The sequence below is a fragment of the Adiantum capillus-veneris genome, chromosome 19 (genome assembly GCF_014529385.1).
Source record: "Adiantum capillus-veneris isolate H3 chromosome 19, ASM1452938v2, whole genome shotgun sequence".
In the NCBI taxonomy this organism is placed as follows: Eukaryota; Viridiplantae; Streptophyta; class Polypodiopsida; order Polypodiales; family Pteridaceae; genus Adiantum; species Adiantum capillus-veneris.
The window spans coordinates 130561919-130586294 of record NC_140949.1 but is presented as its reverse complement, the minus strand read 5'-3'; the positions used below and the strand labels follow the sequence as shown (position 1 = coordinate 130586294).

Sequence of the window (24376 nt, the reverse complement as noted above, 5' to 3'; positions counted from 1 at the left end):
TGGACAAGCTACAGCATGATCAGGGTTCAATCAGTCCAGTCAGTCTAGATTAGAAGTGATCTGGCACTTTAGTGAGTCTATTAGTAGACCGTGCATGCCCAGTCTCTTAGCATAGATGTATATCCTCTGGTTGCACACAGCATGATCATAAACATTCCCATCAGAATCCATCAGAAGCAGTTAGGGGAATTTTCCAGTGATTTAGCCTATTTTCCCTATTTTTGACATTTTTCACTTATTATTTTTAAGTGACTTCCCAACAAAAGTAGGTAGGGCAATTTTGCTAAGCTCCAAGTTAGCACTAAATGGCAAAAGAGGCAACAGGAGCTCCCTGCTCAACAGGCATCTTCTCAGCAAGAACCCCGCAGTACCCTCAGTACCCCTTGGCGTTTTTGGATTTCCCTCATCGCCACACTCAGCCCTAGCGTTTTGGATATCGCTAGCACCTTCCCTACCCTGGCGTTTTCAGTTCTCTCATCGCCAACATCCCAACAGCCCTAGCGTTTTTAGTATTTACTAACGCTACAAGCAGTCCAACGTTTTCCATTTTCAGCCATCTGTTTGCAGCAGGAAGTTCAGCATTTTCAACCTCACGGATAGCAACAGATTCAGCCCTACAGAATTGCAAAAAAACCTCGTTTTCAGCCTCGAAAAACGCAGCCACAGTCATTTTCAGCCACCGAATCAGTCCCAGATTTTCAGCCATAGCGTTTTTATGGACAGCAGATAGAAGACCGCAGATTCCAGCCCTTAAGTCGTCGTCGTCACCGGCATAGTCCCAAGTTGCATCAGTCCTTTGCATCGTCATTGTACCACTTGTGCAATCAATAAGTAGACCACTCTCGCTGACGAGAGTGGGGCCTTCGGAGGAGGGTTTTACATCTCTGGTGTCGTATCTCTCTTCTCTCTCTCTATCTCTCAGTCTCATACACTTGCACGCACAGTGTCCATTCACTTTGTTTGTGATCATAGCACTTTCTTATTAAGAACGGAAGGCTCTACCTTCCATGAGAACAAAAGGAACCTTGAGCACAGTTCGGAGCACTCATCTTGAGCAAAGCACAAACAATCATTCCGCTGCACCTTACATTGGTGTCAGAGCTTTGGCAATGTTCTGTATCACTCAAGGAAAGAACCACAAGAATCACAAGATTTTTTTTGCTTGTTGAGGTCGCACGAACCCAAGTTCGCTTGGGCGTGTCGATTCCTAATCGTGTTTTTGAAGAGTGACAGGAATCCCAAGAAAGAAGGGCTTGTCTAGCCTCCCCTTGTCTCTTTTCACTCATTGAGAGCGAACCGTACACTTAGCGGCAGGGCAATCGACGTGAGGTGGAAAAAAGCAACTTTGGTGTGAGCGCAAGGCCGCCAAGGGGTGCGGGGTGCGCCCGCAAAAAGGAGTAGAACTCGGGTGAAGAGAAGATCCTTCTCAAACACGGTTTGCAAGCGAAAGAAAACCTCAAGAACCTCAAGATCCTCAAGAACTCAAGAACCCAAGAACCCAAGACCCTCAAGAACCCAAGTTCCTCGTGGACTTAAGAACCAAAGATCATAGTGCATGGTCGTCACCCGAAGCGGAATGGATACTTCACATACAGGGGATGAGCATGAGAGAGGCGGCGAAGATTTTTCCCCACCAGGAGATTTTTTCGACCCTCCCTCTTCGCCATCTACGCCACGAGTTGTAGTACCTCCTATGGAGATGATGGTCAAGTCAATGATGGACATGATGCTGGCACAACAAGAACGAAATGAAAGAAATGCAATACAACAACAAGAAGCGAATTGAGTTGCGTTGGCACAACAAGAAACCAATCGCCTTGCTTTCGAACGCGAGCGCGATGAAAGAAATGAACGAAAAGCAGAAAGGGAGGCCGAGCGTGCAGCTCAAAGAGAGCTATGCACTCAAGAATTGTTTCGACAAGTGCTAGCCGCCGCGAAGACCCAACCACCCAAAGATTGTGGGAGTTCCTCAAGTGGTGCAAGCCACGATGTGGATTCCAACCATCCAGTCACAAAGAAGTTGATTTTCACTAAGTATGACGGTAAGATGGATGCTACGGTTATTCATTCTTGGTTGCATCAATTTAATGCTTATTTTGCGACAACTAAGAAGACAGGAAATAGCAAGGTTTTGACGGCAGCTATGTACCTTGCCGGTCATGCCATCAATTGGTACCACACATGGTAAGAGGCACAGCTAGCCGCGCAGCTAAAGGAAGCCGACGAATTCACGCCCCTTTCCTTCAATTGGGCTGATTTCCAAGACAAGCTCAAGGCGCGGTTTATGTCACCTCAGTACCTCGCACGATTGAAGGACGATTGGCACGCTCTCAAGCAAAATAGTATGCCGGTTATGTCTTTTTCTAATCGTGTTTTGCAGTTAGGTACTCAATTACGAAAATCGGATGATGAGCGCAAAGAGGCTTTTCTCTTTGGATTGGACGAGTATATCAAGTACGATGTCAAGGTGCTCGATCCAATCGATCTCAACAAGGCGGTAGCGATTGCTCTCGCACAGGAGATGAAGCACAACAAGGGAAAGCCTAAGGAGAACAAGACTTCCACCAGTACCTTGCAGACTTCTCAGAACCCTCAGAACGGTAAGAACCGTAAGAATGGTAACTCTTCTAACCAATCTTCCAACAGTCTCTCAAAAAAGAATTCTTCCGATGAATCTAAGGGTAAGGCTAACACAATTGCTAAACCTAAGCTTACTCCATATGAAAAGGTAGCACAAGGAATTGTAGGAGGATACATCACGTCGGAAGAGCAAAGCACTTATTCTAAGGAAGGTCGTTGTTTTCATTGTCACATTAAGGGTCACATAAAAAGAACATGTCCTAAGCTTGAATCGAATGAATCTAAAGAATCCACAGAACCCACTTCCTCTGTCAATGCAATTAATGATAACACGAGTGTGCCCCAAGTTTCTCATGACCCTCCCATTGATGATTCTCTCATTAAATGTTATGGTCGTACGTCGGGGCAATGTTTTGTCATATTGTTTGACCCACGTAGTATGCATGATGTGATCAGTCCCTCTCTTCTTGAGAGAGCCCGCCTCGAAGTTAGTCCGAGATCTCCTATGGAGGTCTCTGGCTTTCTTCCCGGTATGGACGCTCTCATCACGGAGGAATGCCTTGATGTGTTGTTTGCAATTCAAAAAGCTGTCTTCACTAAAGATTTGTTGTTTCTCCTCTCTCAGGATGTGATATGATTTTGGGCATTCGATGGTTTCGTGATAATAACCCTCTCATTGATTTTGAGGCTAACACTTTCACTCTCAATGCCAGTGATTCTCCCATTGTCATTCATGGAGAAGACATTGTTCATTCTCCCTCTCTCATTGCTCATATGCAGGACAAGATTGAAAGGATTCAGGAGAAGGAGACTCTCTCAGTCTCTTTTTCTCCAAAGCATGACACACAGGATTTGCATGATTGTGAGTAGCATAATAATTTGATTGACAATGATCAGCATGATGATTTGGACGATAAAGACAAGCATGATGATTTGCATGATCAAGATGTGATTTCTCACAAACATGATGAGTTGCATGAAGAAAAGGTGATTGTTCACAAGGATGAAGTGTTAGTTGATACTTTTTCTAGCGAAACTAACCTCGTTGCAAATTCGATTAATCACGAAGGATCGATCTTGGCTCTCGAGCCTAGGTCCAAAGAACCCTCACAGGAAGTATTATGTGTTCGCATGATTGATACGCACGCATTGTTCGAGTGGTTCATTCGTGACCGTTTCCTATATATTAGTCAGCATCTTTATGTGATCCCTTTTCCTAGGCATGACATATTGTATGTTGAGCACGTTTCTCTCATGAATGAGCACGAATGTATGCGGATTTTTCATGAAAAGCTGAAAAGTATGTATGTCAGGAAGTCACATTCCATGTCTCTTCCTTGGCATGACACAGTTTTCGAACGAGCACATGAAAGTATGAGCACCAAGCATGCGCATTTCCATTGTGATTTGCCGCAGTTGATTGCTTTCGATCAAACAAAAAAGATTCGATCTCATTGTTTGCATGTGTTTGATGAACGGTTTGTCACTCCGTCTTTCTTTTCATCTACATTGCATGCACAGTCTTTGAGGAAGACAAGATTTTTTCCAGTCACTTTACATGGAATGGGTATGTTCATGGTTTTGTGTTGGAAATGGTTTCAGGAATTTTCAGCCATGGAGATTCTTGAAGAAGAAAGAAGCAGGACTCTCGACGAAGTTGAAGCATCGAAGGAGCCTCAGAAGACTTTTGTGTCGCTTTCGGCGCGGCCCAAAGAAGCAAGCGTTGCAGACCTTTATGAAGTTCAAGTACCGCACGACCCACACATCAGAGTGGGCCGGCAAAGAGCCCCTTCCAGGATTCCGGATGCTATTGGCGATCTCCCTCGACGCCATACAGTTCGGTATCAGTACCTCACTTTGAAAAGGAGGGGATGTCACGTGACACATCCAACCCTATGTGTCCGTGGACAAGCTACAGCATGATCAGGGTTCAGTCACTCCAGTCAGTCTAGATTAGAAGTGATCTGGCACTTTAGTGAGTCTATTAGTAGACCGTGCATGCCCAGTCACTTAGCATAGATGCATATCCTCCGGTTGCACACAGCATGATCATAAACATTCCCATCAGAATCCATCAGAATCAGTTAGGGGAATTTTCCAGTGATTTAGCCTATTTTCCCTATTTTTGACATTTTTCACTTATTATTTTTAAATGACTTCCCAACAAAAGTAGGTAGGGCAATTTTGCTAAGCTCCAAGTTAGCACTAAATGGCAGAAGAGGCAGCAAGAGCTCCCCGCTCAACAGGCATCTTCTCAGCAAGAACCCGCAATACCCTCAGTACCCCTTGGCGTTTTTGGATTTCCCTCATCGCCACACTCAGCCCTAGCGTTTTGGATATCGCTAGCACCTTCCCTACCCTGGCGTTTTCAGTTCTCTCATCGCCAACATCCCAACAGCCCTAGCGTTTTTACTAATGCTACAAGCAGCCCAGCGTTTTCAGCCATCTATTGCAGCAGGATGTTCAGTGTTTTCAACCTCATGGATAGCAACAGATTCAGCCCAATAGATTTGCAGAAGAACCTCATTTTCAGCCTCGAAAAACGCAGCCAAAACAGTCATTTTCAGCAACCGAATCAGTCCCAGATTTTCAGCCATAGCGTTTTTATGGACAACAGATAGAAGACCGCAGATTTCAGCCCTTAAGTCTCGTCGTCATCCCCGTCGTCATCACCGGCATAGTCCCAAGTTGCATCAGTCCTTTGCATCGTCATTGTACCACTTGTGCAATCAATAAGTAGACCACTCTCGCCGACGAAAGTGGGGCCTTCGGAGGAGGGTTTTACAACGTCTCTGGCGTCGTATCTCTCTTCTCTCTCTCTATCTCTCAGTCTCATACACTTGCACGCACAGTGTCCATTCACTTTGTTTGTGATCATAGCACTTTCTCATCAAGAACGGAAGGCTCTAACTTCCATAAGAATAAAAGGAACCTTGAGCACAGTTCGGAGCACTCATCTTGAGCAAAGCGCAAACAATCATTCCGCTGCACCTTACAAAAACCCAGCGCTAGCACTTTCTGGTAGAAGAGGCAGCAGGAGCTTCGGTTCAACACGCACCTTCTCAGCAGGAACCCCCCCCCCCCACCACCACCACCACAGCAAGGCCTAGCGTTTTTGCAACATAGCAGCAAGGCTAGCGTTTTGCATCCACATGACAGCCTTGGCGTTTTTGTATGGCAGATCAGCCTCGGCGATCACAAGACACAGCACATCAGCCCCAGCGTTAGCAGATTCCACAGTAGAGCAAATCAGCCGTAGCGTTTTTGCATCAACGTGACACCCTCAGCGTTTTTGCAGATCTTCGCGACAGAATCAGCCCATAGACCAGCGTTTTCAGTTTTCAGCAGTTGGAACCCGCAGAAGAAGTCCCAAACCTCACAGATCTCACCTTCCCGCAACAGATCCTCGCCACACGGTCAAATCCAGCGTAGTTTGCAGATTCAGCCCGAAAAACGCAGATTTTAGCATCTGCGTTTTCAACGTGTCGTCGTCGCATCGTCGCCATCGACATAGCATCACTCAGATTTGCATCAGCATCTTGTACCAAATTGTGCAATCAATAGCATAGACCGCGCTCTCGCCGTAGAGAGTGGCGCCTTCGGAGGAGGGTTTTTGACAACATTCTGGTGTCGTATTCTTTTCTTTCTATCTCTCAGTCTCAACACCTTCATTCACAGTATTCACCACTTTGTTTGAGTCCATTGCACTCTCTCACTAAAGGAACGGAAGGCTCTCCCTTCCGTAAGTAAAAGGAACCTTGAGCACAGTTCGGAGCACTCATCCTGAGCAAAGTTCAACATTCACTTCCGCTGAACCTTACAAGTAAAGACAGTGAAATCAGCTCCGAGTAGATAACGTCGCCACTGAGTAAGAGCATGGATCACTGCCAATAGCTCTTTCTCATAAAAACCAAATGGTGTCAATGCTCTGCTTCATCCTTGGAGAAAACTGTAATATCATCAAAGAAAGTGGCCACAAAAGATTGATGCTCTCGGAAAATCCTATCCATTTGGTTGAAAGTTGCTGGAGCGTTGGAAAGTTTAAAAGGCATCACCAAAAATTCCAAAACCAAAGCTTGTCCGAAAGGCTGTCTTGCAAACATCTCCCGGAGCGATCCTGATTTGATGATATCCGCTTTTCAAATCAATCATGCTGAAACAAGAGGATCCCTGAAGTCTGTCAAGAATATCATCAATCCGGGGAATCGGGAATCTGTTCTTGATAGTGATTTTATTGAGAGCTCTATAATCAATTCACATCCTCCAAGATCCGTCTTTCTTTAGTACCAATGAAACCTGAGAACAGTAGGGTGAAGTACTAAACTGGATGAGACCCTTAAGGTCTTTCATTTGGTTCATGATTTCTTCATTCTAGGCTCGGCTAACACAATAAGGTGGCCAGTTCGGTGGTGCAGTTCCACGAATCAGATCAATAGTATGGTCCTCAGGACGAGATGGGGGTAACTCGCTTGGAAGGCCTTCTATGTGCAGAAATTCTTGTCGTTCTTTGTCCAATTCAGACATGTTCGTTCGTTGTTCATCATTCAATTCTTTCAAATAGATCAAGTAAACAAAGAGACTGGATTTCATTAATTTTGAAATGGCCAAAGCCGATACAATAGGAACGGACTCGCCCTTCAATTTTACATCAAGTACAATTCTTCTATCCTTCTCATTTATCAAAGTCGCTTTTTTGGCCTGATAGTTGACGACGACGTTGTTCTTATGGTACCAAGGGATTCCTAGGAGGACGTCACACTCTTCCAAAGGCATGATGTAAAAGTCCTCGTGCCCTAAATACCCCTAACAATGCAAACAAAGTTTGACAGTGACAGGTGTAATGGCTACATCCCGTGCGGGCGCCGCTAGAACTAACTCAACTGGTGGTCCCATCCTGTCGGGCGTAATCTCGAGTCGGGCCACCAATTCAGGTGAAATGAAGTTGGCCTTGGCTCCTCCATAAAAAAAGATAAGGGCTTCTTGATCTTTCACTTTGCCCCATGCGCGGCAAAGTTCTGTACTTTCATCCATCTGGCTTGGGTCGGTTCCCATGCAATCCGGAACCAGTCCCGCTTTCATCTTGCCTTTTCTGCCACATTCCTCCACTGCTCTAGAACTCTCTGGCTAGTCTTCAGTCTGTGCTCATTGTGCCTTTTTGGGGCACCTTGCGGAGATGTGTCCCTCTTCCCCGCAACCAACACTTTTCCCCTCTTTGAGATAGTTCTCTCTCTCTCTTCAGTAGTCAATCAGGGTCGTGCATCTTTTTTTTCTGGGGATTCTTTTTCCTTCTTTTTTCATTGGTCGAGGTCTGTCTAGTCCTCTGAGCCGGAATTTCATCAATGAGGTAGGTCGAATTCCCCGAATGTATCGAGAATCCCCGTTTCGCATGTCCCTCTAGTTGTTGTATAGACTCAGACTTTTATTCAAGGCATTAATCTCGGATCTTTGTAGGGAGTCCGCAGCAAAACTGCTCAATCTGTTCTTTAAAAGTGACCTTCTTAAACGAAGAGGCGGGTAGAAAAGAATCCCAAGACCTTTTGCAATATGCGTCCAAAGTGTCACCCTTGGTCATCCAAAGATGGTTCCAAGCGGTTCTCACATCTCGTTCGTACTCCTGGGTCAACCAAGAAGAAATAAAGAGCCGTTTGAACTTCAACCACTTGATCGGGGCTTCTTTCCTCAGAAGCAAGGTGGAAAGGTACGTAGTGTACGGTACGGTTTAGGTACGTACGGAACGTACTTCCGTACTAAACCAACCTTTAGGTACATAATAGGTACGTGCCATTTGTAAAAAAAGAAAATTACACTAAATTTAAGTTCACAGACCTTTCAAAATTCAGCCTCATTAACAAATTAACAATGCAATGCTTAAAATGAACATATTCAATGAGAAAACCAATGACCATAAATCATAAAACCAAATAACAACTACAAAAATTGGTCTATGGCATCAGCCAGAAGTCGGCATATACCATACAAACTGAATCAAGATCCAAAACAAAGTACTTTGAAATACTACAATGCCATAATAACAATAAAAGTCTGTTGCAACCTGTCCTCCAAACCATGCAGTGTGCACTAAGACGTGCAGCCTCAAAAGTCATGCGGAAGATGAATCGTCGATAGAGAGCAAGCCCCCATCATAAAGGACATTGCCCTCCTCATCAAACTCAGGGTCAGGCTCAGCATATGTCAACTTTGGTACAAGCACCTCTGCACCGCAAGCCTCCTCAGGCATATCAGCAATCTCTGCATGGATGAGCCAGACAGCTTCATTCGCTCGCCTGCGATTGGAGCGAATAGGAAGCTTCCCCCTGCAAATACTCTCTCGTCTCACAGTGTCTGGATCTCCTCACACCGTGCGTACAGGAAGGCTAAGAGCTCGTGCACGTGATCTAGTCACACGACAATCCACGCTCTCAAGCTCTCTATGCAGCTCTCTTAGAATCTGCTCCTGCTCGTCTCTGATCTGTCGGTCGACCTCCTCTGATCTAGGATCATCTACCATTTTCAACTCTGTCGCATCCACCTGTTGAAGAGTAAAATAAAGTTTAAATGACTTATTTATGGCATATGCTTACAGGTTGAGTTTAAAGTGGCCAACATCAAGATAATTTACCTGTTTGGGTTGCCCCAAAGAATGGTAAAGCCGCACGAGCCTCATGTTGGCTCTGCAATACACCAACTTCTCCAATTGAGAAGTGCTAAGGCGATTTCAAATCTTCGTGTGTATGAGAGAGTAAGCACTCCAATTGCGCTCACATGCTCCAGTCGAGCAATCCTGCTCAGTGCTCAAGCAAGAGCGCAATCATCAATGCACACGTGAAACGTAATATAAAGATGAAGAAGTTAAAAGTAGTATATACAATGGAATCATGGATGGGAGTTTCCTAACCTGAGAAAGGATACGAAGAGCAATGCGTGAGAGGTTGGGAAGACCAACTCTCCCATACGAGTGCCACCACGTCAAAGGATACTTTGTGGCTTCCTTCCTCAAAGAAACTGCTCTCGTGAAAGAAGCGCCGATGCCATTCATGTAGTTGGTGAGTTCCTTGTCTATCCCAAGCTGATCATCCTCTGAAAACATGCGCCCAACATACTCTGATTGTTTTGTGTTGAGCAAGGTATCACTCCATAGCTCTGGCGACCTGTAGAGAGGATGAAGAATGGCAGCCATCGCGCTGAAATATCAAAACAACTTGTCAATACAAGTTAGAACTTAGACTTGATGATTAAAACAGATAACGATTAGAACATGAGGAACCCCTTACCGATCAATAGTCAACAGAGCATTTGAAAACGTGGTCTTTCATCTGCATAAACAGATGATAGACTAGTCCCAAGGTCGATCCCTCCATATCCATCAAGCGAAGGAGGACATAGACTGGCTTGAGTGCCATTGAAAGAGCGTGCACTTCCTGCCAAAAGCTCTCATCAAGGATCCATCTCTGCAAGTATTTTGTAGATTCATCTTGCGATCTTGACATGTCTCGCCATTTTGGATCCACCACTGTCTGGAGTAGTGGATCTCTAAGTTTGTAGAGCCTCTGTAAAACCAAGTAAATGTAGGCAAACCTAGTTTTTGAAGGTCGCACCATATCCAAAGTGCTATGGCTGCGGAAGATAGCAAGAGCCTGATATTTCTTGCGAAAGAATGTGGTGACCTTGACTACATTTGCAACTATGGGCTGCACCCATGAAAATTTGCAAATATCCTCCATGAGCAAATCCAAACAATGTGCAGCACATGGAGTCCACACTATGCAAGGAAACTGTTGCTCGACCATAAATCCCATTGCCTTGCAATTAGCTGCATTATCTGTCACCACCTGCACAACATTCTCCTTGCCAACCTCCTCTATGCTGTTTTGATGTGACCAAATATAAACTCAGCCGTGATCTTTTCCCCTGCTTTCCCTACATCCACAGCACGCAAGAAATAGGTGCCCAAAGCAGAAGACGCTAGGATATTGATTATGTGTCGTCTGCGTATGTCTGTCCAACCATCTGAGATAATGGTGCATCCAAACTCCTTCCATCCAGCTTTCACAGGCGTAAGTGCCTTGTCAATTAAGGCCTTCTGTTCATCTAACATAGTGGTGCGCATCTAGGTGTAATCAAGACCTGTCCATGTCTCAGTAGGCCCAACCTGTGCAATGGCTTTTACCATTCTTTTCCATTGATCTGTGCGCAAAACATTGAAAGATATGTTGCACTCAATAAGAGTGCGACATATCTCCATCTCTGCCATCCTCTGACGCTCTTTGACCCAGCCCTCCGAATTCCGGGAACGGAATTCCCGAGCGTAGGCCGAAGCCTTCTCGCTTCTCCTTCACGATGAAGTACATGCAAACACACACACAAACACGCGACAACAATTCGTATGGCGAATCCACAATAGATACATGTCGCTCTTGCACGGGAAAAACGACGTCCGTGCTTCGTAGTCTCGCGATCTCTTGCGTTATCTCGCGGTAGAGTCTTCTCTTGCTGACGTTGGTAACCTTCTTTCAGTGAGGGCATGTGGTGCTTTTATAGATCCTTGGCCACGGCACGAATAGCTGCTCGCGTAGAGATAGCGGCCTTTTTTTTTTCTTTTTTTCTTTTTTGTGTTGTTCTACCCGAAATAGGGAGAGACAATTCGCTGGCTGGTTTTGTTGCTTTATTTTCTAAGTGGCTCCCCACTTATTAAGTGGACGGCCGGCATATTTTAAAATTGGTCTGAACCTACCCAAAAACTCAATAAAACCTTATAAGTTAAAAACAATGCCTTTCACAACACTTCCCAGGCGTCCTTGGATGCAACCACATGCACGAATGCAATGCAAACATAGATTCCTCGCGGAAAAGCGTCTACTCTTCCCGGAAAACTCGTTAAAATATTCCGCTTTTTAAGAAAAGCTTCTCAGAACCCTTTTTTATTCTTGTGCTTGCGTCTTTACGCGTATTCCTCTTTCCAGCTCGGGTTTCCTGCCAAACCAACGAGATATTCCCTTTCCAATGCTCCCATCACCCCATCACCGACGCATCACGAATATTCGTTTCCCAGTCTCTCCCACCGAACTAACAGTAAAACCCTTTCGCGATGCTTAATGTCACCCATCATATGACGCATCAGAGTTTTCCGTTCCTGATGGCTTTTAATAATTCCAGTAGATCTACAGTTCCTAACCTTACGGTTCAAGTGCACATCTTTAAATATCCTAATTTCAATAGAAAGAAATTACTCGAGAAAATAAGAAAATAGTCCATTTAGCAACATCCCTCTAGCTGCTAAACAGTTGTCCTCAACTGTAGTGCTTGTACATATCCTTCCAGAATCTCGGGATAGGGTGCTAATTCCTGCTCGGTCATCCACTGAGCATCTAGAGTAGAATAATTCTTAAACTTTACCAAATACTTCCGTGTAATCTTCCCGGACTTAAGTGGCCGCTCCTGATGATGAATGGTCTGTTCCGGTTGGAGTATTTCTTCTGTTTCCTCAACCTCAGGAGGTTCCTCAGCAATAGGCTAACTTGGAGGCGGTCCCACATATGGCCGGAGTAAACTAACACGGAAAGCATTGTGGATCTTCCAATTAGATGGTAAGTCTAATCGAAATGTCACATCGTTCACTTGGTCAATTATCTTAAACGGCCCATAATAGCGATTGGAAAGTTTTACCACTTTCCCTTTATGAGTCGCTTGTTTCTTTAGTCTTGCCTTCTCAAACTTGAGTAAGACTAATTAACCGACTATTAGGTCCAAATTCCTTCTGTGCTTGTCCGCAGCTTTCTTATGTTTTTCCTGAGAGCGCAAAATTGCTCTCTTAACTTGCCCGTAGGCCGTGTCCAAATCCCGGACAAACTCATTTGCTGCGAAAATCTTATCCTTAGTGACAAGGATCGGTGGAAGCAAAGGCTTACCATAGAGAATCTCAAAAGGTGCTTTCCCCGTAGACGAATGCACGGTATTGTTATACGCGTACTCAACAAGGGACAAATACTTCTCCGAGTCAGATTGTCTTTCTGACACATAAGATTTTAGCATATCCAATACTGTGGAATTAGCGATCTCACTATGCCCATCCGTTTGAGGATGATATGCAGATGAAAAATTCGACTTTGTGCCAAGGTTATCAAACAAGGCACGCCAAAAGTTGCCTGTCATGCGAGGATCTCGATCACTCACAATAGACTTGGGCAGCCCATGATGCTTAAAGATCTGTGCTAGAAAAATTCTAGCCATATGGTCTGCTTTGATTGTTTTCTTAACTGGAATAAAGTGAGCTTGCTTGCTAAATCTATCCACGATAGTCCAAATCGTATCATTTCCAGTTTGAGTCTTTGGGAGATCCATAATAAAATCCATGGCAATACTCTCCCAGGGTTGATCAGGCACAGGTAAAGGTTGGAGTAACCCTAACATCTTATGCCGATCATACTTTACTTTTTGGCAAACCAAGCATTCCCTGACATATTGATCAATGTCTACTTTAAGGCTTGGCCAAAAGAAATATATTTCCAATGCTAAGGTCGTAGGCAGTATTCCCCGATGACCTGCATATGGTGAAGCATGTGCTTCTTCCCGTAAGGGAAATCCGAGAGACGAGCTCTCAATCCTTTTTCCGTCTGTACTCGCAGTCGAGACTCCGCAAACAATTTCCGAATTCCGTTCCCGGAATTCCCAAGCGTAGGCCGAAGCCTTCTCGCTTCTCCTTAGCGATGAAGTACCTGCAAACACACACACACAAACACGCAACAACAATTCGTATGGCGAATCCACAATAGATACCTGTCGCTCTTGCGCGGGAAAGCGACTTCCGTGCTTCGTAGTCTCGCGATCTCTTGCGTTATCTCGCGGTAGAGTCTTCTCTTGCTGACGTTGGTAACCTTCTTTCAGTGAGGGCATGTGGTGCTTTTATAGCTCCTTGGCCACGGCACGAATAGTTGCTCGCGTAGAGATCGCGGCCGTTTTCTTTTTCTTTTCTTTTTTTTGCACTGTTCTACCCGAAATAGGAAGAGAATTCGCTGGCTAGTTTTGTTGCTTTATTTTCTAAGTGGTTGCCCACTTATTAAGTGGGTGGCCGGCATATTTTAAAATTGGTCTGAGCCTGCCCAAAAACTCAATAAAACCTTATAAGTTAAAAACAATGCCTTTCACAACACTTCCCAGGCATCCTGGATGCAACCACATGCACGAATGCAATGCAAACATAGATTCCTCGCGGGAAAGCGTCTGCTCTTCCCGGAAAACTCGTTAAAATATTCCGCTTTTTGAGAAAAGCTTCTCAGAACCCATCTTTATTCTTGTGCTTGCGTCTTTACGCGTATTCCTCTTTCCAGCTCGGGTTTCCTGCCAGACCAACGAGATATTCCCTTTCCAATGCTCCCGTCACCCCATCACGTGACGCATCATGAATATTCATTTCCCGGTCTCTCCCACCGAACTAACGGTAAAACCCATTCGCGATGCTTAATGTCACCCATCATATGACGCATCAGAGTTTTCCGTTCCTGATGGCTTTTAATAATTCCAGTAGATCTACAGTTCCTAACCTTACGGTTCAAGTGCACATCTTTAAATATCCTAATTTCAATAAAAAGAAATTACTCGAGAAAATAAGAAAATGAGAAAATAGTCCATTTAGCAACACAAACAAGGAGCACCAACAAGAAAATACTCTTCAATCAGCTGCTCTCTCAAAGGTGGTGGTATTTTCTCACATGCACCAATCTGATCAGTGCACCCGATGCCCGTCAAGTGCTTTTTGACTCGCGTAAAAGTGTTGGTGTACTGGTCCCCACAATACTCGCATTGCCATAAGCGTGTGTCGGAACCTTGCTGAGAAGTGGTCGTGATGATGCTCAACACATTGGTGTGGAGCGACCAGTCGAGGTTGGTTTTATGCGGCATAATGAATTCTGCACATTGCAAATGCAAAAGAGTGCACACACGTGAGGAGTACGGAGTGTGAGAAGAGTACAGAGTGCATGGTGGCAGAAGCAGTACCTTTTCACGCGCGTAGCTCGGCTCTGCAGGTCTTTGTGCACTTCTCTACAGGTATTTGTGCACTTCTCTGTAACACAACAAAGAGTCTTTTGTAATCCTGGTCGATTAAAAAAGCCTAAGGCTCTCTCCCCTTCACCCTATTAACCCAATCTGAAAGCGCCCCTAGCGCACTTGGTCCGTGGAGAAAACGCCCCAAAAAAAAAAAAAAATCATGTTGTATTGTACCGTACGGTACGTACTGTACCGTACGGCTGTACGGTACGAAATCGTTAGGTACGTACGTACGGATTCCACCTTGCTCAGAAGAAGAGTGGACCACCAAGTTCGAGCGTTTCCCTTTAAAAACAATGCTCCCCTCCTGATCTTGGAGTGCTCTGAGTAATGCCCTCCGGAGAAGGCTATGCCAAACTGCTGAATGAAAGCCAAAGCCCTCGAAATCCAGAAAAGGATTCAAATTTTATTGATTGTCCACCCTCTTTAAATCCTTTGTCTTCTTGCTCTTATCTTCGAAGAAATCATATTGGTTGGCTCTGTAAAAGTGTTTCTTCTTTGCATAAAACATGTGGTCGTCGAAATCTAAACTGTCAGAGGATGACTCCTCCGTAAAACTATCAGAAATTGGTCGGAATCTGATCTTCTTTGCCTTTTTCTTGTTCTTTCCAAAGCTTTGCTTCTTGCTTCGCTTCTTGCCCTTTCTGTCGTCCTCGCTCCCGGAAGAGGAAGAGCTAGAAGAACTTTTGGAAGAAGAACTGGGTAGTCCTTCAAAACGCACACGCTTCTTCTGTTTTCGTGCAGATGCAAAAGAGGATCGATGGCCCAAGTAACCTGGGTAGTCAGTACCCTTCGTGCGCTTCTTTAATTGCTTCTTCGATGGCTTCTTCATGTCAAGAAGCTGACTAATTTGAGTATGGATCACATGTTGAAGTTCTTCTTCTGTAAACATCCTTGGAGTAGGAGGTTTCTTGATTGCCGGTTTGATTGGTGGCTCAGTGGCTTTTTGCCACTGAACATGCACTTCAGCCATCTACTGCTGGGTCAAAAAGTTTGCAAATTGGAAACCTTAGCACACTGAAGCATCTGCTTTGTGCACTCGTCAACCTGCTGTCAACGTTGCATCTCCAAAAGTTCATACTATGTGGGCCGGGGTGGCCCGTACTCATCTTTTGCTAAGTCGCTTGAATTTTCCGTATTGCCTCCTCCCACCTCAACGGTTGCAGAAGAGGTCAATTGATTCTTTTCGGAATCCGTAGGTATCGTGAGAAGAAGGATCGGATTTTCCGGTAGAAGAGAAATCGATCGTGCTTTGATACCACTATAACAAACTTGGACACCCCAAGTCTAGATTTTGTCGCGACACGAAAGAAATTCACTTCAAAAGACTTCACAATTCAAGAGAACACAACCCGGCGTAGTATGCCAAGAGAGATTGGCCCCAAAGACTGGCGTCCCTTTCGGTATTTCTTTTATATTAATCTTTGAGCAAAGTACAAGTCCGGCGGGTGCTCGCTCTCATACTTTGCGTCCAGATGCTTTGAGAAGTGAGACCCTTGGGTCACTTATAAACATTACAAGGGATGCCAAAAGCAGAGCCCCAAAAGCATGTAAACTCAAAAGCAACTTAATCCCAACAGTTGCCAGTAAAAACAGCAGCGCCAAAAGCGGAAATTCCATACGGATCTGCCTTGTCAACAGTCAACGTGATTTGCGACCGTCCGTACAACAATCAACGCAAATCACGACCGTCTGTACAGCAGCCACGTCATCAGGTTCTTCACTTAATTTTAATGCCTAGGTGTCCTTAAGCCCCTCGGCAAATGTCCATAAGTTGGAAGCAACTTATTAAGAGGTCATGCCACGTCATGAGTTTGTGACAAGATGTAGCCTGGGCAGCGATTTGAAAAGCTTTGTGAGAGAAGGGCCTCCTTTGGACAGCTTTGTGAAGACACTCCAGGCTTGTTCCTGCACAACCTCGCCTTCAATGAAGAACCAAGACCAACACCAACGATCGACTATGGGAAGTGGATGGGCCAGCACCCAAATAGTAGTCTATGCGCAGCTGAAATTCTCTCAAGGGAGATTAAGATGCTTTGTTTGGCTCGGGAATGTGAAGCCAAAGGAAAATGCAAGAGACAGCAAGAGCACAAAGGCACAAGCACACTTGACAAGGATCGCTGTGATAAAGTTTTGTGTTGCTAATTGGACTATTTTCTAATTTTTAATGATTAATTTCTTTTTCTAGGATATTTTTTTGTGTACACTAAGGACTGTTAAAAGATTGTAGCTACAAGAAATGCCATCAAGAACGGACAACTCTGATGTGTCATTTGATGGGTGACGGTAAACATCGCAAAGGAGTTTCCGTAAGTTCGGTGGAAAGAGCCGGGTTACGAATGCCCCTGATGCGTCACATGATGGGTGACGGGTGCATCAGAAAGGGGGCATTCCGTAGACTGAGGAGGAAATCCGAACTGAGTAAGAAAATACGTGTAAGAACGCAAGCACAAGAATAAAGATGGGTTCAAAGAAGCTTTAGCAAGAACTTTCGCGGGAGGGCAGATGCTTTCCCGCGAGGAAACTATGTCTGCATTGCATCTGTGCCGTGTTTTGCACCCGGGGACGCCTGGAATGTGTTCGTGTAGCATTGTTTTCACTAACTGAGTGAGTTTTAAAGTTTAAACAAGTTTAAAGTTTTAAAGATTGTTTCACGGAAACACTCCCTGATGAACTACCTCCGCTACGCCCGGAAGATCACCGCATAGATCTCATATCGGGTAGCTTGCCTCCCAATCAGCCCCCTTATTGGGTGAGTCTTGCTCAACAAGAGGAAATTTTGAAGCAAGTCAACGAGCTTCTAGAGAAAGGGTTAGTACAGCCAAGTGCTTCACCCTACTGCTCTCCAGTTCTACTGGTGCAGAAGAAAGATGGCACGTTTCGAATGTGCATAGACTATAGGTCTTTAAACAAGATCACGGTCAAGAATCGCTTTCTGATCCCCCGGATTGATGATATACTTGATAAGTTACAAGGTGCAAGTGTCTTTGGTCGCATAGACTTAAAGAGTGGGTATCATCAAATACGGATCGCCCCTGAGGATGTCCATAAGACTGCTTTCCGCACAACCTTTGGACTATATGAATTTTTGGTAATGCCTTTCGGCTTGACCAAGGCTCCTGCGACGTTCAAAACTTCAATCGCATGATGGACCGCATTTTCAGCCCGTACCGAGCTTTTACGGGAGTATTCTTTGATGACATACTCATCTTCTCTAAGTCAGAAGAGGAACATCGGAAGCACTTGGACCTAGTGTTTCAAGAATTGCGAAAGCATGAGTTGCATGTGAATGCAAAGAAGAGAGAGTTCTTTCTCTCAGAGATACACTATCTCGGCCATATAGTCTCTCACAATCAAGTGAGTATGGATCCTGCCAAGATCCGAGTGGTAGAAGATTGGCCTATTCCCACTACGATACATGATGTACGTAGCTTCCTGGGATTATGTCCGTATTATCGAAGGTTTGTCCGAGGATTTGCCCATGTAGCAGGACCACTTCCTGACTTGACAAAGAAGAAGATTCTTTTCAGATGGGGATCGAGACAACAAGGAGCTTTTGATCGGCTCAAGTACTTGCTAAGCCATGGACCTATTTTGATAGTGTCTGACTTAAGAAAACCATTTGAGGTTCACTGCGATGCTTCAGGCGATTGCATCGGAGCAGTGTTAAACCAAGAAGGCCATGCAGTGGCCTACGAAAGCAGACGGCTTAAGGATGCAGAGTTGCATGCATCAATCTACGAAAAGGAACTCACGGTTGTGATTCACGCCTTATCCAACTGGAAGCACTATCTTCTAGGAGCGGATTTTGTGATCAAGACTGATCACCAGAGTTTGCGGTATTTTCTTACGCAAAGGAAACTATCTGAGAAGCAGATGAGATGGGCAAACTTTTTGTCTATGTTTCACTTCCAGATCCTTCACACGGCTAGGAGTAAGAATGTGGTCGCGGACGCATTGTCTAGGCGGCCAAGGGTGAACGCTATCACTTCGATGTATCACCAAGAATTAGAAGCACTACCGGATTTGTATCCGAATGATCCCACCGTTTGGGGAAAGCTACATCGTGGAGAGAATGAGTTTCCCTATTCCATTCGGGATGGTTATCTCTACCACCATCAGGCCATATGTGTGGCGGAACCATTAAGAAAGAAGATCATGGATGAAGCACACGCTTCGCCTTATGCGGGTCATCGGGGTATTCTCCCTACGACCTTAGCAATGAAAAGATATTTCTTTTGGCCTAGCCTTAAAGCAGACATTGATAAGTATGTCAGGGAATGCTTGGTTTGCCAAACAGTGAAGCATGATCGGCATAAGACGCCTGGGTTGCTACAACCATTGCCTGTGCCTAATGAACCTTGGGAAAGTATTGCCATGGACTTCATCATGGACCTCCCTAGAACTCAGACTGGAAATGACGCGATCTGGACCATTGTGGACAGGTTTAGTAAGCAAGCACACTTTATACCAGTCAAGAAAACGATCAAAGCAGATCATATGGCTAGGGTCTTTCTGGCACAGATCTTCAAGCATCATGGAATGCCTAAGTCTATTGTGAGCGATCGAGATCCTCGCATGACAGGAAATTTTTGGCATGCCTTGATGGACAATCTTGGTACGAAGTTGAATTTTTCATCTGCCTACCATCCTCAAACGGACGAGCAAAGTGAGATAGCCAATTCCACAGTATTGGATGTGTTAAAATCTTATGTTTCAGACCGGCAATCTGACTGGGAGAAATATTTGCCTGTTGTCGAGTATGCGTATAACAATACCATACACTCATCGACAAGGAAAGCACCTTTTGACATTCTCTATGGTAAGCCTTTGCTTCCACCGATCCTTTTAACTAAGGATAAGATCTTTGCAGCAGATGAATTTGTCCGGGATTTGGACACAGCCTACGGGCAAGTTAGGAGAGCTATTCTACGCTCTCAGGAAAAGCATAAGAAAGCTGCAGACAAGCACATGAGGAATCTAGACTTAACAGTCGGACAGTTAGTCTAACTGAAGTTTGAGAAGACAAGACTTAAGAAACAAGCGTCTCATAAGGGGAAGGTGGTAAAACTTTCTACCCGTTATTATGGGCCGTTTAAGATCACTGAGCAAGTGAATGATGTCACCTTCCGATTAGAGCTACCGCCTAATTGGAGGATCCATAATGCTTTCCATGTCAGTTTACTCCGGCCGTATGTGGGACCGCCTCCGAGTCAGCCTAGTGTTGAGGAACCTCCTGAGGTTGAGGAAACAGAAGAAATACTCCAACTAGAGCAGATAGTAAGTCATCAGGAGCGGCCCCTCAAGTCCGGAAAAATAACACGGAAGTATTTCGTTAAGTTTAAGAACTATTCGAATCTAGATGCTCAATGGATGACGCAAGAGGAATTAGTAGCTTATCCCGAGATACTGGAGGTATATATTCAAGCACTACAGTTGAGGTCAACTGTTTAGAAGCCAGAGGGATGTTGCTAATTGGACTATTTTCTAATTTTTAATGATTAATTTCTTTTTCTAGGATATTTTTTTGTGTACACTAAGAACTGTTAAAAGATTGTAGCTACAGGGAATGCCATCAAGAACGGACAACTCTGATGTGTCATTTGATGGGTGACGGTAAACATCGCAAAGGAGTTTCCGTAAGTTCGGTGGAAGGGTCGGGTTACGAATGCCCCTGATGCGTCACATGATGGGTGACGGGTGCATCAGAAAGGGGGCAGTTCGTAGGCTAAGGAGGAAATCCGAACTGAGGAAGAAAATACACGTAAGAACACAAGCACAAAAATAAAGATGGGTTCAAAGAAGCTTTAGCAGGAACTTTCGCGGGAGGGCAGATGCTTTCCCGCGAGGAAGCTATGTCTGCATTGCATCTGTGCCGTGTTCTGCACCCGGGGACGCCTGGAATGTGTTCGTATAGCATTGTTTTCACTAACTGAGTGAGTTTTAAAGTTTAAACAAGTTCACATTTTATTTTATAAAGTGGCCGGCCACTTTTAAGTGACCGGTCCCTTTTATTAATAAAATAAAGCATCCCCAAAATCTTACGGAAAAAACCTACGCAAGCTGTACGGATGGGCTGAAAACAGCGAGCTCTCTCTCTCCTCTCTCTAGAAGCGCCAGAGCTTCTGCTTTTGTGCCCTATTTCCGCCGGGTGCACGGGCCTATAAAAAGGCAGCAAGCGTTACAGTTTTGGAAGAACGCAAGGAGCAGCAGAAGTCCCAGCGCTGAGGATTCTGGAGCAAGTGCTGACGACGGAAATTTGCAAGTGTTCGTGTGACGACTGAGTACGGAGGTCGCTTTTCCGAGCAAGGAGGCACAGGTATAATTTGTCGATACGCATTGCGAGTTGTTGCTTTGTGTCGTTTGTTTTGCAGGAATCTCCCTTCTTACGGGAAAGTCCCTCACAAGAAGTACGGCTTCACGCCTAAGTCCCTTACGGGAAAGTACGGCTTCGCGCCTAAGTCCCTTACGGGAAAGTACAGCCTGGTGCCTAAGCCCTTTACAGGAAAGAATGACCTTCGGGTATAAGCTTACAGAACGGAGGGGTTTCCTCGGGTTCTTGTGCTTGTATACGAATTCTCCCTGAATAAAGAATACTCTTGACGGGGGGGGGGGGACCAGCCCATCTTCTAGTCCCCAATACTGTGTCGATCTTCTCCCTTCTCTCACATTTGCAAAGTATTTTATTTTTCACATTTCTAAGTGCTCGTGTACGCTCCCGTTTTGTGACATTTTGACTCAAGAAATCGGCATGGCACTCTCTCTGAGTCCGGTCTCTACTCAGACTATGGAATGAGGCACTAGGGGTTCACAATACATTGTCATTTCTATGGAATAAAGCACTAGTAATATCTAGTCAGATGTCTCAATGGAGGATGTCTATGATGCTCTATCATCCTTCTGATGATGCATCCAAAAGACCCTCACTTATGGATCCAGTTATTTCTAATAACTCATTTTTCTTTACGCTAGCTAATTTAGCAACATGAACCTCCACATGGGTCTGAGTAACGACATTCACATCAGGCAATTTTGTGTTAAAACCCTCCCACTGCGAGCCGCTCCCAATGCGCCGCACAACGAACACAGCCCACCTGGGCTTTATCTCTTCAACCCACCCACAATGCAAGGTTTTTTCAAGCAACCTCTCTCGGGTGTTTTGGGCCACAACGCCGCAGTGTAATAAACCGTAAAGCTGAAGGTCACTTCAAGGCGCATTGTTGTGGATTCAAAGAGTTGACAATGCTTAACAATGCCAATGAATTACTGAGGTCAAGGAAGCAAGAAAGAATGGAGAGTGGGCAGTCTACAAGAGGAAAGAATATCATTAGAGCATTCGACGACCCACCACCATGCCCAGATACATGTCCTTCTCACTACACATTACACACTATCACACCACACACATTATAAAGCCCAGCTATTACGACTCACGAGTCATAAGAGCCTTCCAATCGTAGTTTTCACTTTCTTTTAAGTGCACCAAATTCCAATGGCCAATGAGAAATGCAATCATCCTTCGGTCAACTTTGTCTCTCAAAGGACGATAAATAGGATCTCTCTCTCTCTCTCTCTCTCTCTCTCTCTCTCTCTCTCTCTCTCTCTCTCTCTCTCTCTCTCTCTCTCTCTCTCTCTCTCTGTGTGTGTGTGTGTGTACGCGCGCGCGTGTGCAAGCTGAAAATAGCCATATTTACAAGATAACTGAACACTCAAATACAGCCAAAAGAGAATAAAAGAATAAATATCTAACTCTTTACTTCTTTAGGGTATCAAGAAGTCCTGCCATTGAGGTGCTCATCTTATGAAGAATTTCTAACCTTTTAGCCTCCGAGTCTTTTAACACTTCCAATGATTCCCTCCAAGTGACTACCATCTTTGACAAAGTCTCCTTGATCGCTTGATCTCTTCGAGCACGTTTTGCATTAAGCCGAATATGATGTGCAATAAAATTGTTGTTGACAGCTGTATCCGTGTTTGAAATCCCCTCTGACATTATAGGTTCGTCACCCCCAATAGCATTACCATTAGCATCAAAATGCCGATGCATGTACTGTTGTACTAAATCAAACCATTTGGAGGGCATTTGCTTATCTTCAGTACTCATTCCCATTGCAGCTTTGGAGTCTTTGAACATTTTGTACACTCGTTGCCACTTCTTCCGGCAGCTTTCACTGTTCTTGTCAAAATCTGCATGAGCCTCTGACATGCCTGTGCATATCCTTGTCCATAGATCTAAACCTGATTTCAGTGGCTTCACAAACTCGTCATCCAAAGATCCTCTCAAATGAATTAAAGAGACAACCCACTCATCTTTCCATGCGCCTTTATAATGCTTATCAGCAGAAGCTGGGCTTTCAGATCCCCTTGTCGCATCAAGGACCAACTCACCATTCTGTACTGGTTCCTGAAACATCCAGACCACTCAGCCATCAATTGTGATGATTCTGTGTCTCTGACGTGAGTGGGGATCAACAAATATAATGCTCACATTGTCAGGCAAGCATATAGAAAAGTGTGCATATTATCAAGACGCAGACACAAAGAAGAGGTATTCTACAGCACGGAGAGGTCCGGGGACATACACATACAGAAAGCATGCTCCACAAGAAAAATGTGGAGAAAAACGCACAGCAGAGACATCTTGTCATTACTGAAGCAAACCCGGTAGACGAACTTGAGCACCAACCCACACACAAACGAGTATACTACATGGGCACACGCACGACCTGAGAAGGGAAGCTGGAACGGGTTGCCCTGCAGGAGGCATTTGCATCTCCATCTGCACATGGTTCAGCATCGAGATGTGCGTAAGGTAGCGCGAGCGGGGTAGGAATCTCGCTCTGTTGAGGAAGAAGTTGTTGACGCTGTTGTCCGGGCGATGGCAGGCCGGGCGAAGATGCATGTTGGGCGTCACCGCTTTCTTGAGACATCCTGGACAACAGGGAGAGACCAGAGACGAAAGTTTTTCCTTCAGTTAGCCTATGGCCCCTCCCTTTCAGTCTTGCGTGTGGGAGGAAGGTGCAAGCTATTATCACATGGAGAGTTACAATGGAGATGTTGCTCGATTGGTGTGGAAGTGGGCCCTCTCCAACGAAATTTGAGAGACTCTAACAACCTACTTTGAAGCTAGATGATAGAACATCGCTTGTGCTCGACACAAAAACAATGGCCCCCAATGGTAGACCTCTATTATTAAGAAGCACAAAGCAACTAAAGAAGTAATGGATGTGGTCGAATTCTTCTCCCCAGGATATGTGCACCCCTTGAAACTATCAAGTTGTGGCAAAGAACGTAGTGATCACCAAAAGGAATGGAGGTAAACTCAATTGAGCCCTTCACCAATAACATTTTCATCTCTCTTATCAAGTCATGCGACATGGTTATCGGAGCTAAACAATGAATGTTCTGAATGTCCCAAATTTGTCTCTTTAGGTGGTAGCCTCATTGAGAGTTCAGCCCAAGGTGGGTCCCCGAAGTCCTAATGGATCTTGATCTTTCCAAGGAGCTGCATATAACCATTCTTATCCAAAGGGATGATGGCACCAACTTCCTCCAATTAGTTGTTGTAAGCACATCCCTAATGTTTGTGGCCATCCATGAAGGATTGTCCCAACATGAAGAGCACCAAGGCAACATGTAATCCTCCCCCTATCGCACAATCATGATGAGAGGTCCTCAAATAGCCTATTAAGAAACCCACCTTCCCTTTGGTACATGCCTTTTTTAAACTCAGGAAGAAGAGAAATAGGCTTGC

At 44.9% G+C, this 24376-nt stretch overlaps 1 protein-coding gene across 1 annotated transcript; it reads right to left on the bottom strand.

Moving 5' to 3' along the window:
* Positions 1 to 9234: 9234 nt before the first annotated feature.
* LOC147434874 (uncharacterized) lies at positions 9235 to 23610 on the bottom strand. The gene is made up of 4 exons (XM_086491271.1): positions 23349 to 23610; positions 22440 to 23026; positions 9476 to 9761; positions 9235 to 9361 (listed from the first exon to the last, which is right to left on the bottom strand). The coding sequence occupies exons 1-4, from the start codon at positions 23550 to 23552 to the stop codon at positions 9296 to 9298; spliced, it is 1143 nt and encodes a 380-aa protein (XP_086347397.1). The 5' UTR covers positions 23553 to 23610; the 3' UTR covers positions 9235 to 9295.
* Between the last annotated feature and the right edge of the window lie 766 nt (positions 23611 to 24376).